Source organism: Mastacembelus armatus, chromosome 15 (assembly GCF_900324485.2).
Source record: "Mastacembelus armatus chromosome 15, fMasArm1.2, whole genome shotgun sequence".
NCBI lineage: Eukaryota > Metazoa > Chordata > Actinopteri > Synbranchiformes > Mastacembelidae > Mastacembelus > Mastacembelus armatus.
Genome location: NC_046647.1, coordinates 19,867,546 through 19,884,733, shown reverse-complemented (window position 1 = coordinate 19,884,733; position 17,188 = coordinate 19,867,546). Strand labels below are relative to the sequence as shown.

The window sequence follows — 17,188 nt, the reverse complement described above, 5'->3', positions numbered from 1 at the left end:
CTAGCAGTGGGGGTGCCACTTGTTTACCTCGACTCATGTTTCTTTTATGATTATCTTCTTCATTGACGGCGGCTCACATTTTTGAATAATGATAATAACAATTAGGCTTTTCACAGCCCCAGATGGAAAGAGCCTCTTTCTCTCCATGGAGCAGTATAGAATGCGTACAGTAATTGGGCAGTTTTGAATATGTGCAGTATGTGTGTGTGTGGGTTCATGTTGTTGAGTCTGAATGCAGAGAAAAGGCCCGTGGAGCAGCGTCCTTTCAGTTTTCCTCTTAGTGCTCAAATACTCTAAGCTGTCTCTGTGTTCCCCTTAGGTGAGGTTAACTGGCCTTAATAGAGTCTTATCGAAGCCCTACAGGTTGCTGTAAGCATCCATGACGCTATTGTTATGAAAAGCAGCTAGCTTTGTTAGCGCTGTTTGTGCCTCTGACTTTCTTTTTTCTACCTATTTTCCTTTTATTTTCTGCCTTCCCCCACCTTGCAACCTATCCTTTTGTAGTGCTGTGTTACTGTTTCCACCTCAGGTAAAATGGCAGAATGTGCCAGGGCGATGCTTCAATAACTATTTTCCCCTCAGGATAATAAAGACTAAATCTCTCTGTCATTTTCAATTCTGCGCGGGTTTGGATGGGAGAGTGGGGAAATGCGACCTTACAAGTCCTTTGTGTTCCCCTTCTCCCGCTCTTTCTCGCAGAAAGCTGCGAGTGCTTGCTGTGTTTTCAAGTGGCGGGGGAAGAAAAATGAAAGGCAGGGTTATTTATAAATGTATTAAAAATGAATGCATTTATGAGGTGCTGTTTTCCAGCCATTCTCTGCTTGCCATTGTTGCATCTCTATACCCCTCCGTCTGTGCATACAAAGCCCTCCAGAATTCTTTGGAAATCGTATTTATTCCCTTTGAACACGGAGGCGCAGAGAATGCAGGAAGTAAACAAACTGTGTCTGATCTTTGCTGTCTCTTCCTGTTTCTTGTCATGTGACAGGTGATGGCCTGGACAACAGCGTGGCTTCGCCGAGCACAGGGGATGACGATGACCCGGATAAAGAAAAGAAACGAAACAAGAAGAGAGGAATCTTCCCTAAAGTGGCCACCAACATCATGAGAGCATGGCTCTTCCAGCACCTAACAGTGAGTTGAATGAAGCAGCATTTGTTTCATATTACATGTGCACAGTCAACTTCACACACACACATTTACTATCTTTCTAGCTTTGCTTCATTCTTATTTGATGAAAAATAATCTTACAAACAAAGGAACACATACAGTGCGCACACACACACACACATGTTAAGACACTGAGACACTGGATGAGACCCACATGCACACCAGTGGAGCCCCCCCCCCCCCCCTTCTCCTCAGTGTGTCCTGCTTTGTACGGTGAGCACTTCAAAGACACAGGCCTGTGTAATCTGCCGGCGATCTCATGAGCCTGCACTCTCGCACCTCATCTGCTGAAACTGAATAAGGTTGAAGCCAAGGAGAGACGCCCCTGGCCTTAACTGCCACACATACATGGATGAACCTTATTAAGAACAAATCTGTCATTATTTAACAGATGCCTTGGATGCTCCAAAAGCCTGTGGTTTGGCTTTATTTTTACTCAGTTATAGCAGAGAATATCAATGCTGTTAGCACCAGCTGACAGCATCACAAATTGTCTGTAGGGTAGATAGTGTGGGAAAAATGTATTTTGACACTGGGAATTGCCAGTAAAATGTAGCCGACCATGTTTACCACAGTTTTCTCTCTTTCAAACATGATCAATTCCCCAGCTATAATTAGCATTTCTAGACTTATTTCATAGGTATAAAACAAAAGCAGGAGTTATCATATGAGTTAATTTGGTTTCTTATGAGCACCAGTGGCTTGATTGTACCATGTTCTGTGCTAAGATAGATAGTATATAACTACACCTTTATATTTTATCAGTCACTTGCAGTTCTCTGGTGTACTGTCAAGGTTGACAATGACAAAAAAGTTTTAAAGGTAGTAAAACTGTCTTTGATAGAGCAAAAACAAACAATGGTGACATCTGTGTTTGTCGTTGAGTCAAATTCCTGATAACAATCTGAATCTGGTGTTGTTAAGGAAATATGTTTCAAACTTTAGCCAGGCTTGTGTCGCACACATTCTGCCTGTCAGTAGTTTGTGGAGAACATGATAGAGTTTGACTGAGTGGGTGTTGGTTTGAATTGCACAAGCCAACAGGGAGGATGCTGGGGAAAGTAATTTGGTTGTTGGATTATAACTTTAGAATGGGCTCCACTTTTTATTTAATTATTTGGTATGTGTTGTACAGTGTTTTTCTGTATTAATGGCAAACATTTTTCATTGTGTACACTTTAATGCAGCATGTATACAAATACATAGTATAGTGTATGTGTACACTGTATACTGTATATACACACACATCTCACAAGCCTTATAGTTTTTGTTTCTCTTCCATCTTACCTTTACCACCTCCCTCACAACCCACAAGCTCACCATCACAGTACACACACACACACACACACACACACACACACACACACACACACACACACACACACACCTCTCCTACAACTCCCTGACCTCAACCCATACACCCCTGAAACCTTCGGGGCCACAGAGGAAAGGTGTTTGAAACATACACACATCCTGTCTGTGGAAACACAGTTCAGCACACACATGCCTAGTGAAACATGTATACATACACACGCACACACACACGCACACACACACACACACACACACACACACACACACACACACACACATACACACACAGCAATACACATATCCACATACTGTGTCATATTACACCATGAGCTGGGCGAATGGGAGGCTTCTGCACTGTTAGATCTCAAACAGTGGGAAGGATATAAGTGAGTGTCAAGGGAGCGAGGGAAAGAAGAAGGCGAGGAGATGAAGTGGGGGATGAGGGGGGATTCATCACCCTTTTCCTTCTCCCAGGCAAAAGAGAAAGAGGAACTAAAACAAGCACAAACATAAGCACACAGTGTCATGAGGTAAATTGCTTTATGGCATGAAAAAGGAAGAAGATGCTGTTTTTTCATAGCAAACAACTTTTAAAACTCTGAAATAAACTGAAAGGTTAATGGAAAAATCACTTCCAATGTGTTTAAACTCGTCAGTAAAGCCAAACAGCAATGAAACCCAGGCAGGGAGGAGAAACATCTTCTTTGTTTATGAGAAATGTGGTCTTAATTTTGTAAAACACTGGCATTAACAATACCACTGGTGTCAGATAAATGTTTGCAGTGGTCTTCTTTGTTTATACTAATCATTCTTCAGTGTCACTATTAATTTAATCACCATATGTCCATGTTTATAAGTGCTGCACATAGCACCTCTAATTCAGAAACATTTACAGTATCTCTTACACTGGCAACGCGTCTCTGTCTCTGTTGGTACGAGCATGAGCATGGGCAGCTGATCCTGGCTCACCCACCGCATCATCAGCCGGCCTGCCTTTGTTTTTTGTTTCACAGAGGGATGTAGGATGTGAGTCTGGGCTCTTTGAGATAGACACAGAGCCAATTAGGCACACACAGATGCACACACGTAAAATAATAAGGGAGTCAGGATGTGTTACACTATTTCTCAACTATGAATGAATATGTTAGAATTTGACACTAGTGCAGAGGCAGTGGGACGGAATAAACCAGAATAAATAGAGGAGAATAGGGTATAAGTTTCTATACCCACCTTGGTATATTTTTTGTTATTCGCCCTCACACTTAGCCCCTCAGGGGAGTTCACATTGTACCGAAGCAGAAAGGGAAGGTGGGTGGCAAACTGAGGCTGTGAGAGCACCAGCAGGGTAGGTGGTTTTCATGTGGCTGTTTGTTAGGGTTGTTTTTTGAAGACATTTCAGCATCTCTGCTCCCTTATCCATCAAAGATGCTAATTTCCAGTTTTATTCTGACATGTTTTTTTCTTAATTAGCATGGACTCAATCAGAAGAAAAAGTTCTAATTTCTTGGGCTGCTGGAATTATCAGAGCCAGAGATAGAAATAGACGAGTCTGTCTGTTGTGTGATGGGTAGAAGAGAGAGCAGTGATATCGAATCTGTGATGATGATGAGAGTTGCAGCTTACAGAGTTCTCTCCAACACACCCAGTGAGATCATATGTTGTCGACAGTGCTTGTGGGACAAATTCATCGCAAGAATTTGGCTGCTCTGACTTGGAGTGACTACAAAACATTAGCGTTTATCGCCTGTCACCAATGGCCGAACCAGGCAGCTTGCTGCCAGCTTGACATGCAGCTGTAAACTTGGTAGGGAACCAAAATAAAGGGGGGTGAGGCTTTTCCACTTCTGTTCTCATCTCATTTTGATGTTTGTTTTCCATTGACATTCTTAATTAAACATATGTTGTGACAACAAGTCACTTGGTTTTAGTAACAAACATTTAATTAGAGAAATCTGCCAAAATGCTTTTCTCCGTTTGGCAAACTCACCTTCATATATGCTTGACAGCACAAAGGATATCTTTAAACTTGTAGATATTGAGTGTAGGGGAGGGGTGGTAATGATTTTTAAATAATAATTAAAGTTGTAGAATACATTTTAAACTGATAACTGGCTGAGCTGCCTCATAGCTTTGTTTTAAAAGCGAAGAAAACCAAATAGCTGGTGCACAGTCTCTGTTTCCTTCATCTCTCCCATTGTGCAGTTAGAATCCACTCACCCCTGCCTGCACCCTCCTCTCCTCACAAATGGTATTTTCTTGTTTAATTTAACAAGAAATGAGTAGTAAATGAAAGCTCAGGCCTCAAATCCCCAACGCGCCCTGTGCTCTGCTCTCCACTCCCCTATGAAAAGGCAATTTGTGAAATTATGTGATAGAGTAATTAGATGGAGTTCACCCGCCTCCCTTCTACACACACATCACTTGTATTCCCGTTTAGATCGTTACCTTGCTAAACTGAAATAGGTGTATGTGTGTAAAAAGTAAGGGGGGTTGTGGTGGGGGGCGCCGGTGTGGGGGGTTGGCGTTTGGTATATTAGCCTGGCAGACTGGGACACACACTTTCATACGCATTATCACTAACATTCTCTCATTCTGGCTCTCCTCCCCTCCTATTTGTACACAGACTTAGTGTAACGAGGGGCAGCCGTGATCGCAGCTCATAAAAGAAGCCAACTCGCAAACCCTCAATGAGCTGCTTTTTTTCCCTCATCCTTTCTCCCCTTAAAACGTGTAAAATGCACAGAGAGAGATTATAAAAAATCCAACTGGAAGGCATAATCCCCCGTTAATACAATTAGAGTCTAATTTAACCGCTTGCGTACCCAGATGTAGCTGAGCTGGCGGAGTGCTATTCCCCCCACAGCAGCGTGCGGCAGGAGTTTTGAGCAGAAACAGGTGTGAAAAGTGATATAATTCATTTATACGCTGGCAGAGGAGGCCAGGAGCCTTGCTGTCGTGGGCCCTGGGTGGTGGAGGAATCCAGACTGGGTGTGCTGGGTGGGAGAGGGTTGGGAGGATTACGCAATGAATGGGTGAATGGATGGATGCATTAATAATCACACCTAAAGCCAAGATGTTACTGGGATGGACTAGAACAGAGAATGGGCAGGCATTCAATATTTAGTTTTTTAGATTTTTATAACAAATCTTTGCTGTTGCAGAAAAAAACAGCACTTCTAAGGAGATATGCTACAGTCAGACATTATTGTATCAAAATTATCACCATTACTGTTTTTACTGCAGCATAGTGTAAAGAAGTAAAGACTTATTAGTCCTTGAACTTCTCAATTAAAAGACACAAGTCAGATACAGTATGTGAAGCCTCTAAACAGCAGAATGGGGGGAAAAAAGTTTGCTGGAGGTCAAGGTTCACCATTACCTGAGATGCCATTAGTCTTCAGCTGTTTATTGCTGGAGCCTGGGCACGTCAGCACCCTGGTCACCAGCAGCAACACAGGCCTGGAGGGCCTTTATCCTGCTGGTCCTATTTTCATACGTACAACATATGTCTTAAGTTTACCTTTGACCATATTTGCCTTTACTCAGTTACATTCTTAAGAAGGAAATGGGGAAGAGAAATGTGCATGAAATATGACAAAGGTACAATGCTTGAGTTAAATCCATGTATCACAGGTGTCCTGTGATAGTTGTTAGACTTGTCTTAGTTATTCGCTCTACAAATGAAGTTGCTCATGAAAAATAATTTCAATTGACCATCCAATCCGCTAAGTCTCCTTCTTAATAGCTTTGAAACGACATCAGGAAGGGAACATCAGCTGATTCCTTATGTGTTTTCATTCATTTATTCATGAACAACAACAAAGGCACGATGTCCATCTTGATACTGTAAAGTAATATGGTGGCCTATGTGGCCTGGTGTCTCTGATTAGGTCTTAATTCAATCTAAGTGGTAGTCAGATTCTTAGGCGCCACTGCATTAGGATTTCAAAGAGGTCCTAAGAGACGACAGACAGACGGACAGATCTGCCAAAGGCCTGGCGTGACACTATGACGAGGCAGAGCAGCAGAGGAAAACACGAGAACAAGTTGGTCTTATTCTCAGCATTTTTATTCAGCGTCTGATGCTTTATCTCTGGGAAAGGAATTAGCTTTGGGCTGTGTGTTTGTGTGTGTCTCTGTGACAGTGAATGTTTGTGTAAATATGTGTGATTTCTTTAGTTTGTGAGCGTGTGGCTAGGATGTGTGTGTTTGTATCAGGGCATTTGGAAGCAATGCCTTGTCCATACCAATCACAGGAGCAGTTGGTGTCAAAGAGGAGGCAGCTGAGTCAACCTGCCTACCCCCTCTACACACACACAAACACACACAAACTATGCCCCTACCCCCACATTAGCCCACACCTTGTAATGAAAACATCATCAATTATCCCTCTTGACAGGCCCAAGGGACTAAAGGCAGACAGCTCTCTTTGGGGGCTTCTCTTTGTGGACTGACCCTCACAAACACACAGACTTGTTACTCACACACCTACTCTCTGCAACTATTCCATGAAGCTGATAGACCGATGATCTGTCTTTTCCAAGAGGGTAGATAGTGGGTCTTGGGAGTGGGAGATAGTGAGGCCGGTCCATCTGGTGGAGGTGTAGGGGGCAGGAGGTGTGGCTGTGGGTAATGGTATGGCCAAGGGGGGGCCATCAGTTCTGACATGGACTCCTGAAAGGCCATCTGTTTCGTGATTGATGGATGGAATGATGGATGGATGAGTAGATGAATGGATGTGGGGATACTATAGGTGGACAGAAAGACAGATGGCAGATGTAGGCGTTTCAGAAGATGTATAACAGAAATATTGTTGTGGTATTGGCATTATCTTGTAATTTATTGTACTGGTCCACCTTATGCTGAGAATGATTATCCCTCTCAATACTATTATTATTTAGAAAACCTGAACAAGATGTTTCCCTAGCTTGGTAAGGATGTGGTTTATGAACCCTACTTCAGCTAACACACCTTAATGCATTTCAGAAGTTTAGGTTTTTTATGGTGTTCGCTTTTAGGGGTGTTTCCATCCTGCCAAGAATCTGAGTCTACATACTTTGATTTTCTTTTAAATTTCTGTTGTATAAATATCAAATTCTAATATATTAAGAGTTGGGGCCTTTCCATTCAGAACTCTGTATGGAAGTCGTACTAGTTGAATCTTAGTTATATAGAAATATTTCTTGGCTCAGTTTCTTGGCCCATTGGCTCAATGGCTCAGGCTGAGCACATGTCAGTCAGAGAAGTCAAAGATGAAGTGTCCATTTAGTATATACTACTGAAGAATAATGGTGTTTGGCTTGTAGGTGATATGAACGTGTTCTATCAAAGGAGAAAATAGCTCAGTTAGCTTAAGGTCAGCTTGTGTATGCTCAGTGATTGTTCTTTTTCTCTTTTAAGCTGACTGTTTTATCAGTGTTATTGCTGCTAATCTCATACTCAAAGCAGTCTGAAAAATTACTTGCAAATAATTATATGTACAAGTTGAGACCAGACCTTTCAGGATCTCTCTGACAGCCCTTTATTTCAGCATTTTCTTCCACTTTCTCCTCTCTCTCTTGTATCATTTTACCCCTGTATTTAAAAGCCCTCAAGGGCAGTTAACTTTTAATTCATGCCACCTTTGAACTTTTCCAAATGTCTGCTGTAGATCTAGACCAAAAGCGAGTATGTGAGTGTGTGTCGATGTGGCCTTAGTTAAAGGTGGGTTTGTGTGTTTCCTTGAGAACGTGAGAACTTTACAGACCCCCAAGGTCGGTCAGTAGCACTGGAGGGGATCACCCGTCACAAGGGATCTAACACGGCTCTTAGAATACACACAGACACACACACACATTAGTTCATGCTCAAAGGAACTTCATTCAGAAAATTTAAAGCTGAAAATGTTGTAAACTATCTTTCTTTGTCTCACCCCAGTGGATAATTCAATTTTAAAGTGCAGTGTGTTTAATTCATAGAAATTAAACATAAAAACAAAGGAATTTTAATACCCATCTTGATTTCTCAATTACCTTCACTGTCTTTGTCTTCTTTTCTCTTTGCCATCCTTCTTCTTTTCCTCTCACCTGCCCCCAGTCCTCCTATAATTTCATAGTTGGGAAACTATGAAACAGTTCAGTGTGTGGTTTCATTGTTGTACGTCAGAATGATTGATGGCTTCATGCTGAAGCTGTGTTTCACACTAGTTCTTTTTTCATTATCATCTGTATGTGATAAGTGTGTGTGTGTGTGTGTGTGTATGTGTGTATGTATGTGCATGTGTGTCTTCAAAGTGGACAAACGCCAATAACTCAGATGTGCAAAATCACCCTTGGTTTGGTTTCCACTAATCAGTTTACGATGAACTGCAAATCTGAAGAAGAGGGTCACACTCAGCCCTCAGACACAAACACGCATATGCACATTCAGATGAAAACACACACACACACACCCTTAGCGGTGACGTCAGAGGCTGGGTGGGGTGTGGAGTTCCCCACCATCACTGTGGTATTTATTGAAAAGTGAGTGGCAAGTTGACGTGTGGAAGAAAAATATCATCATAAATCTGTGGTTGGCTTGATGGAATGCTTCTATCCAACACTTGAAGATTAGCAACGCTAGCTTCTCATTCTCACTGTAGGCAAATACATCACATCCAAAATACTTTCTTTTTAGTTTAAATGAATCTTTGGCAGTAGAATGTCCACCACCTTTGAAGAATTAGAGTTTAGCACAGCTGTGTGTTGCATGATTTTGTTCAGCTAGTGATATATTAACTCTGCTAAGTGTGAAATCACATTAGCGCTAGCTGTTAGCCATTATCCATTGGCTGTGTTTGGTGATCCCGAGGATTGTGGGATCTTTTTGAGCTGGAGTCAGCAGCTCAATACCTTTTACTTACAGCGACTGCAGCAGCCTGCCCTAGATACATTTGGTGTGCTTGTGCACGCGCATATGAGTGTGATTGTATATGCAGTTGTGCTATTATTTGTGTGTGTGTCATGTCTCTTTTGTAAGTGCAGTGAGTGAGTGTGTGCGTGTGTGTGTGTGTCTTTGTGTCTCATTCCATGTGTGTGCTCGATGGATCCTGTGGCTTTGCCGTTGTGGTAATCAGTTTGCGCGTTGGCTGAACTAATTTATCAATTCAGTTCCTCCCACTTGTATTCTCTCCCATGCGTGAACCCTCTCTCTTTCCCCTACACTCTGTCTCTGTCTCCCTCTCAGACAAAACGCTTTTTCTGAAAAACCATGAGTTTCCTATCGTTTATGCATGCCTTCTGCCTCTCTGACTCTCTCCCTCTCCTGCGAGCTTCCATGACTCCCTCTCACTCCATTTTACTATAATACACAGCGCTGTTGCCTTACATTTTAATGGCCTTGAACCATGATATCATAGCAGTATTGGTGCACTTGTGTTGTTTGAGAGGCTTTGGGAAGAGAGCTATGATTTATAGATGAGATGTTCTGTGATATCTATCAATAACTCATCATTTTACATCTACCTGTCTTATATTGGTGTGAGTGAAGTTCTGTGACACTGTAAAGCTCATGATGCAATAGAGACGGGTGACATGGAAAGCATGGCCATAGGCTGGTTGTGTGTTTACACTTGGTCAGCTGACCCAAGGTGCCCCTGTGGTGGGTGATGTTCAGGTGTGTGTTGTAAGTGCAACTGTGACACATGCATGAGTGTGTACGTGTATATTCATTTGTGTGTGTGTGTGTGTGTGTGTGTGAGACCACTGGAGTGAGAGAAACCATAGCTAGCAAACCAGGTGGTGAATGCAGGCAGGCAATAACTCACGGTAGAGGAGTCAGACAGAGCTGAGGGCTGCGAGATGTGGTGGGAAAACCTGCACACATACTTTTATTTTTCTCGTTTGTCACTATCTTGACTTTCTTTTATTTCTTTCCTCATGACTTTCTTTTTCTTCATTTCTGTCTCCCAACACACTGTCTCCTTTATATAGAGTTTCATATTTCATATTTGTCGGCTTTCTTCTTCCTTTTTCCCTCCTTCCACTCTCTGAGGCGCGCTGTTCTACTGTTAGTGATGGCAGGGGGAAGCGAACAGGGCAGAGGGTGGTGCTCGCTTGTTTGTTACGACAGATTAAGTCATTGATTTGTAAAAGCGGTGCACTGATGGAGAAAGCAGAAGAGGGAGATGGAGGGAGGCATTTGACAGGAGAAAGAGGCGAGGATATTTAAATCAAAGGAAAAGATGAGTGCTAATGGTAGAGGAGTTAAGCAGAGGTGGAAGAAAAGACGAGAGAAAAGGAGACAGCATGAGATAGTTAAGCAAAATGCTAAATATAGAACAGAGCAGTGGAGGGGGTGGAGATGGGTGAGAAAGATTGGGAGATAGAAGGATGAGGGAGGGGTGTAGGTCTACTTTGAATGACAGAGATGTCAGAGAAAGACAGAGGGGGGAGGCAGGGCAAGGAAGCTTCGTCTTTCAACAGCATCGGCTGCGTCCTGCTTCCCTTTTATGCTTGCCGCTCTAAAAAGCATAAGGGAGCGATTGTGAAATACCTTTACCTAGTTTCAGCATCCCCCCAACCCAGGTTCTTTGCACCCCCCCAAGGGCCAACGGTGAGTTTCTAATTAAAACGTTGGGGGCAAAAGGGTAATTATGATAATAACATAATAATAACGCCAGGGTTATTAGAACATTCTGTGGTCCCCAAATTGCTTCCTCAGAGAGATCAGATTTCAGTGGCATTACATAAAGTCAAATTTCCTTGAAAGTCAGGTGAAATGAAATGGATTCCCCCATGGTCGAGGTGCAATTTGAGAATCTGATTCCCTCTTGTATGTCATGGACACAGAATCTAAAAAAAGCCCTTTATTTCTCAGTACAATGACATATCTAATCCTCGTCCCCACATACTTAAAAGTGCAATTCAGTCCAAAAGGTTTATGTGGTTAGGAAGTGTCCTTGTTTGCTTTGAACTCTCCTGTATTAACATGTTTCTCTGCAGCTGTGTAACAGGTTTTGTGTATTGTACAAGTCTCTAACAAGAGAACATTTGCTCTTGAGTTTACTGTTAGAATGTTACCTCAGCACCATAGCTTGAAGCTAGCATGCTGGTGCTTTGAGGTGCACCCTGCTGTTTTTGCTCAGCTTTCTGTGATACCTGACTGGGATGAGGCTTTGTGGATCCCTCCTACTCCCCATTTACACACCCCCTCCATCGCAGGCAGCCCTGAGGCAGCCCACCTCCAGCTGTGGCTGCCGTTCACTGCGCCGCTTGGTGCAAGTACCGATTGCTTTGGAGTGCTTCCCTTCGCTCAAATAGGCGGTAATTACGGGCTTAAAGAGGTTTAGTGGTCCAGCAAACTACATAATCACCCCCTGAATTAGCCCCAGCTCATCAGCCTCAGTCCAACGAGCAGCTCTTACCACTAGCACTAGCTAGCATGCTGCACCCCCTTCCCTTTATTGCACAGAGGGAAGCACAGCAGCAGGTGTTGTGCAACATCCGCCCCCCTTAATAAATTTAGCCTCCCCTGAGCTGGAATAGGGAGGACTAATGAAGCACGCCCTCGCTCTTAGTGAAAGCAACCAGAGTACAGACAATATGAGATGCTTTCCTTCAGTATCAACAAACCTCACCCTTTACATTCTGTGTCAAACACAGCACATTGTTAAGACTTGAGACTTGCTCATGTACATACATGCTATAAGCTTCAGTATACACATAGGCTGGAGACACACCCAAAGCACATGGATCGTTGTTCACACCCTGTAGCACAGCAGCAACAGATAGAGCAGCGGCTGCTGCCATGCTTTATGTTACGTGCCCTTAGAGTTTTAGGAAAGTGATGAACGATGTTAATCATCTGTTATCATAGCGGAGAAACCAGTAATGCTGTACATTGTCTAATCCGCTTTGTACTGCAGATTTAATGACATACTTTTCACCCTTTGCCACACCAGCTAACTAGATTTGTCTTGTTCCCATAGGCAAAGAGCGCTGTGAGATTTCCCTAAATCAACAAAAGCTGTTTTTTAAGAAAGAAAAGGCTCATTAATGAATGAAAAGCCCACGAACATCTGTTTTTTTTCTCCTTTTCTTTATCTCCAGAAGAGATGGAAATATTTGATGACAAAAACAGTTTAAAAGGGGGTTTCTTTGTCATTTCTGGTGCATGTATCGAGGTTTTAAAAAAAAAAAAAACCAAAACGCTGTGGTGAATTATTCATGCTACAAGCTTGGAGTTGGTTTATCATCGTCCAATGCCATAAAAGTCGATGTTTCTGCCTTTTTGACGGAGGGTCTTCTTCCTGCGCAGACTTTGCTGAGGGCACTCTGAAAGTCTCATCTTGTAGTTGGTTCATTTTGTCCCTCTCTCTTAAGATCTGTTTTGGTATGTTTTGTTATTTTGCATTGGAGCAGCCCAAATCAGAGGAAATTAGGTTAGGGGTGCTTTATTTTTTTGTTGTTGTTTTGTTTGCTCTCACTCCCTTTTCTCTTTTCTTTAATCCCCCCTTTCTCCCAGAGCCAGCTTTGTTGCCGGGCCCCTGCTCCCTAATGAAGTCAAAGGGATGTCAGTCGATGCCACCTACACAGAAAGGAATTTGAAATGCTGTAGTTCTCAGCGCAGTGTGAGCACACACACAGAGGATGAAACTTCCATTGAATGAGCAAAAAATTAGGAAATTGGAAGCTTGTTGTATGAGATATAGCAGGCTTACAGTTTGGAACACTTGTTTTAAAGTCTGCTCAAACTCAGGGTTCTGGCCATTTGTTGATAGCATAACAATGTGTTTGCCTTCTCACCTATTTAAGTTAATTTCATACACTTCTGGCAAGAGCAAGGCTACAATTCTAGTTAACTGTATGTGTGTGTGTGTGTGTGTGTGTGTGTGTAAGACAGTTTGGTATGATACTCTGATGCCCTTCCAGCCAAAAAAGCCCCCGGATTAGCCGTCAGGCATTCGTGATGGGCAGCTTGGTTTCCACAGAGATTTGACCTGGGAACAAGGAGGGGAACAGGCCTGGTCAAGTCAAGGTTGTTTACTTTTACCTCAAAAGACACCTGCAAGTTAATAACCATGCATGTTGTTGGTGTTTTCTATAAAGTTGCTGGGTGTTTTAGGATGCAGGATTTACAGTGTTGGGGCAGTTGGGATTTTTTTTTTTTTTTATAGATCCACTGGAAAAACCCAAACTATGCTATTAATCACTGAAAAGTACATTGAAGTAAATTATTGCACATTCGTAAGTTTACTGGGAATCATTGCATTTTCTGGCAACCTTGTGGCAAATCCCAACCATCTGGGTGTGAAGTAAGCTAAGGCAGAATACGCTGACCCATGTGTTTTATGCACAGATTGTGCAGTGTCAGTGAGGGACACATGACTGTGACAACATATGATTTTCCTCTCTCTTATTCCTCACTCCATCCTGTTTCATGGTTGCAGTTTCATAAAGCTAATGTGGCGTGTCGAGCCTTTTTAATGGGATGCACAGAGGCTTGAGTAGTGCAGCTTTAAATAGAAATATATGTGATGATAACACTGTAATACTAATGGCAAGGAAGGAACAGGACTTAGAGGGCCCTGGCTGAAGTAAATTGGTTAGCAAGGATGAAATCATACACATTAAGACAGTAAAATGTCAGCTTTTTTTTTTTTAATACACTATATATGTTAAAATACATATATTTCTATACAACTATATGAAATTTATTACCTAGTTAACACATCTGGTATGAGTATTCAGAATCCACAACAGAAAAAAATGTGTAAAACTATATCATTGTGTTATTTTATGTCAATATCTGTGTCATTTGTTAAGAGTGGATACCTTATTTCTGAGCCAAAGCCAGGAATAACAGTAAAATCAAAGTATGTGGAGCAGTGAGGGGAAGAAAGAGCCAGAGAGAATAGGAAGAGCAGTAGTTTTGCTGAGGAGGCGAGATGAAGAGAAGGGAGAACAGCAGCAAGATAAAAGACATTTTTGAAATAGCCCTCCCCTCGTGGTGAAGTGGGGCATCCCTGACAAAAGACTGAATCAGACTTGTTCTTTCTTTATTCTCCCCCCCCCTATTGACACTAACAGACTAAGGTGAGGCTTTACATGGTTTACAAGTTGGAAAAATAAGAATTATGAAGCCATGACCTTTAGAAAGTTCATTCCTTTTGTGTCTGTAAAAGATTTTGTGAGTTATTGATTTAGCAGCTGAAATTAAGAGTTTGGTTCTGTGAACACAATAGCCTTGTGTCTTGTGAAAGACCTTGAGCATGACACCAAGCAAACAGCCGCTCTCGTACTGGAAGTCACTCACGCTTCAGGTTTCTTAAACTTCTATGACAATCAGTGTAACACCATCACATCAATTTACTGAGTATGTTTTTTATATGCACTATATTAAATATACACAAGTTTAATCAGATTGCTATTTTTATAGCATTTTTGTAACTGTAATGGTTGATATTTTTTTCTGCCGCCCTGCCTAGAATAGTTTTCTCCTGGTTTAGGCATGGGACAGGGGGAGTAAAGAGGGGTCTTGCAGAATATTTAGGCTCTTATCTCTTTGTTAAACCCCTGGGGCCCCAGATATCCATTTCCATGTCTCCTTCCCTGCTTCTTTTTCCCTCCTCCTCTTTTCTCCTTCTTCTTGCCGTCTATCTATCCCTCTCTTGTTCTTGTCTGAGGGGGTCAGAGAGGAAGACAGTCAGACAGGGAGGGGATGTTACTGATGCTCTGTTACTCACTCAAACACACACACATCTGCACTCAATCCCGCACACACACACGACCATACATGGCTGAACTTACTCTTTAGCTCAGCAAGCTCTGTGGCTCAAATAGGAACAAACTGCACATAGAAACACACACACTCTCATGTCCCTGCACAGATTAACTTGCTAATATGAATACACACTAGCAAAATGTTCAACTCTAATGGACTTAGACACTATAACAAGCATGTACGCACACACCCACGCTTGCACACTCACTCACTGGGACTGATAAGACACAGAGGAGAGAAGTGAAAACACACATCCCTCCTGGCACCCACATGCTCAGAGCCCAGAAGAGGTTGGAAATTCTCATGAAAGGAGTTGTATATTTGGAGAAGACATATCATTAAGATAGGCGGAGGGAAGAGGGAAGGGAGGGAAGGATGCGCAGAAACTTTCCATCTGCTCTTTTAAAGAACATGTTATTGCTTTTCTCACTGAAGGCCTTTCTCTCCCCCTCTCTGTCTCAACCCGCTGAACCACAGCCAAAGGCCATTAAAAGACACCAGAATCACTCACAGACAATATTAAAACTTGGCGACTTGTTCCTGAGCAAGAAACTAAATAATAGTGTTTTGACACATAGGAGCTAATTTGGCGGTTTAGAGAAAAGGAGGACCAAAACAGTTTGAATGTGCAGTATGTAGCATTTTAAAGGCTTTTTAGGGGCAGGATGCAGAGATGTAAGATGTTTTCAAATTCTTTACTTAAGTAAAAGTAGAAATACCACAATGTAAATTACTCACTAACAAGTAAAGGTCCTGCAGTAAAAGTAGTATTTTTAGAGAAACATACCTTCAATATCAAAAGTTTAAGTTATCATTATGCTCCCAAATGACTTATATATTATTACATTGACTAAATTATTGTTTCTCAGTCTAAATTCCTGTCCTGGTGAGCACATGCGGTAACAAGGTCCCTTGAGTAGAGACACTCGTCGTTTCTGTAGCAGTGAGATTTTTGAGATAGCCCAACACCCTTTCTTGCAGCCTCTGGTATTCTGAGCCGGTCTCCCATCCAAGTACTAACCACACTAACCAGACCGGACCCTGCCTCCTGAGAGCGTACAAGACTGGTCTTGATCAGGGTCAACTGTAAATGCCTGGATTATTATTACTGATGCATTAATGTTTACACAGCGCTCTCATGGCATAACTGGTGCTAAACAGTAGAAGAACCTCAAAATTGTACTTAGATTCTGTGCTTGAGTAAATATACTTTTCAACACTGGTGATTTGTTGAAGAGTGCACACTGCACAACACACATTTTTTTCCAGTGCTGCTGTCTGCAATCAAGATTTTGCATGTGAATGGCTGTGAATATCTGTCTGTCTGCGTGTGTGTGCTAGGAAGCTAGAGGGAGGAAAGCACTGAAACAGGGTCTATTTGTGCTGTATTGTGGCCCCTGGCATGGTAACAGCCCCCCGATATCACGAGGCACACACTCCTGCTGCCACAGATCACCAGATTTTATGTTCACTCAACTTTGTTGAAAGAAAAACTTAAAAGACATATTCACATGATCAGCCTTGTAATGTCAGCGTGTGCGTGGCATCTGTATGTAAATGCATCAATGCGACAGATGACACAAGCCTGACTTTCAACACACACAGACAGGTGACTGGTGCCTGAGATGTGCAGTTAATTCTGATGCTATCTGAGTCTCAGTCTACTGTATGATAGATACTTGTTCACACACACACACACACACAAAATGTGAATGAACAGATCTTTCACATACATGTATGCACACACTCACACTCATAGGCACACAGAAATGGTTGTAGAAAAGAAGTGGACACAAATTTGGCCAGAGGCGACAATGCAATTATAACTCAGTGCATGAAATTAGCCTCCTTGTGTTCCCATTCCCCACAACCAATCACATGGACAAGGGAAGGCTGGGAAAAAAAAATCTCTCCTCGCTCTCTCTGGATTGCCCCAGCATTCAATACAATCCTGTTCATTATG

At 42.3% G+C, this 17,188-nt stretch overlaps 1 protein-coding gene across 1 annotated transcript in view; it reads left to right on the top strand.

Annotated features, from left to right (window-relative positions):
• Positions 1-17,188, top strand: part of meis1b (Meis homeobox 1 b) — a 74,832-nt gene that overhangs the window by 35,318 nt on the left and 22,326 nt on the right. The window contains exon 8 of the mRNA XM_026308773.2: positions 989-1,134. Within this exon, the coding sequence (XP_026164558.1) occupies positions 989-1,134 (146 nt within the window). The remainder of the gene's footprint in view (positions 1-988; positions 1,135-17,188) is intronic.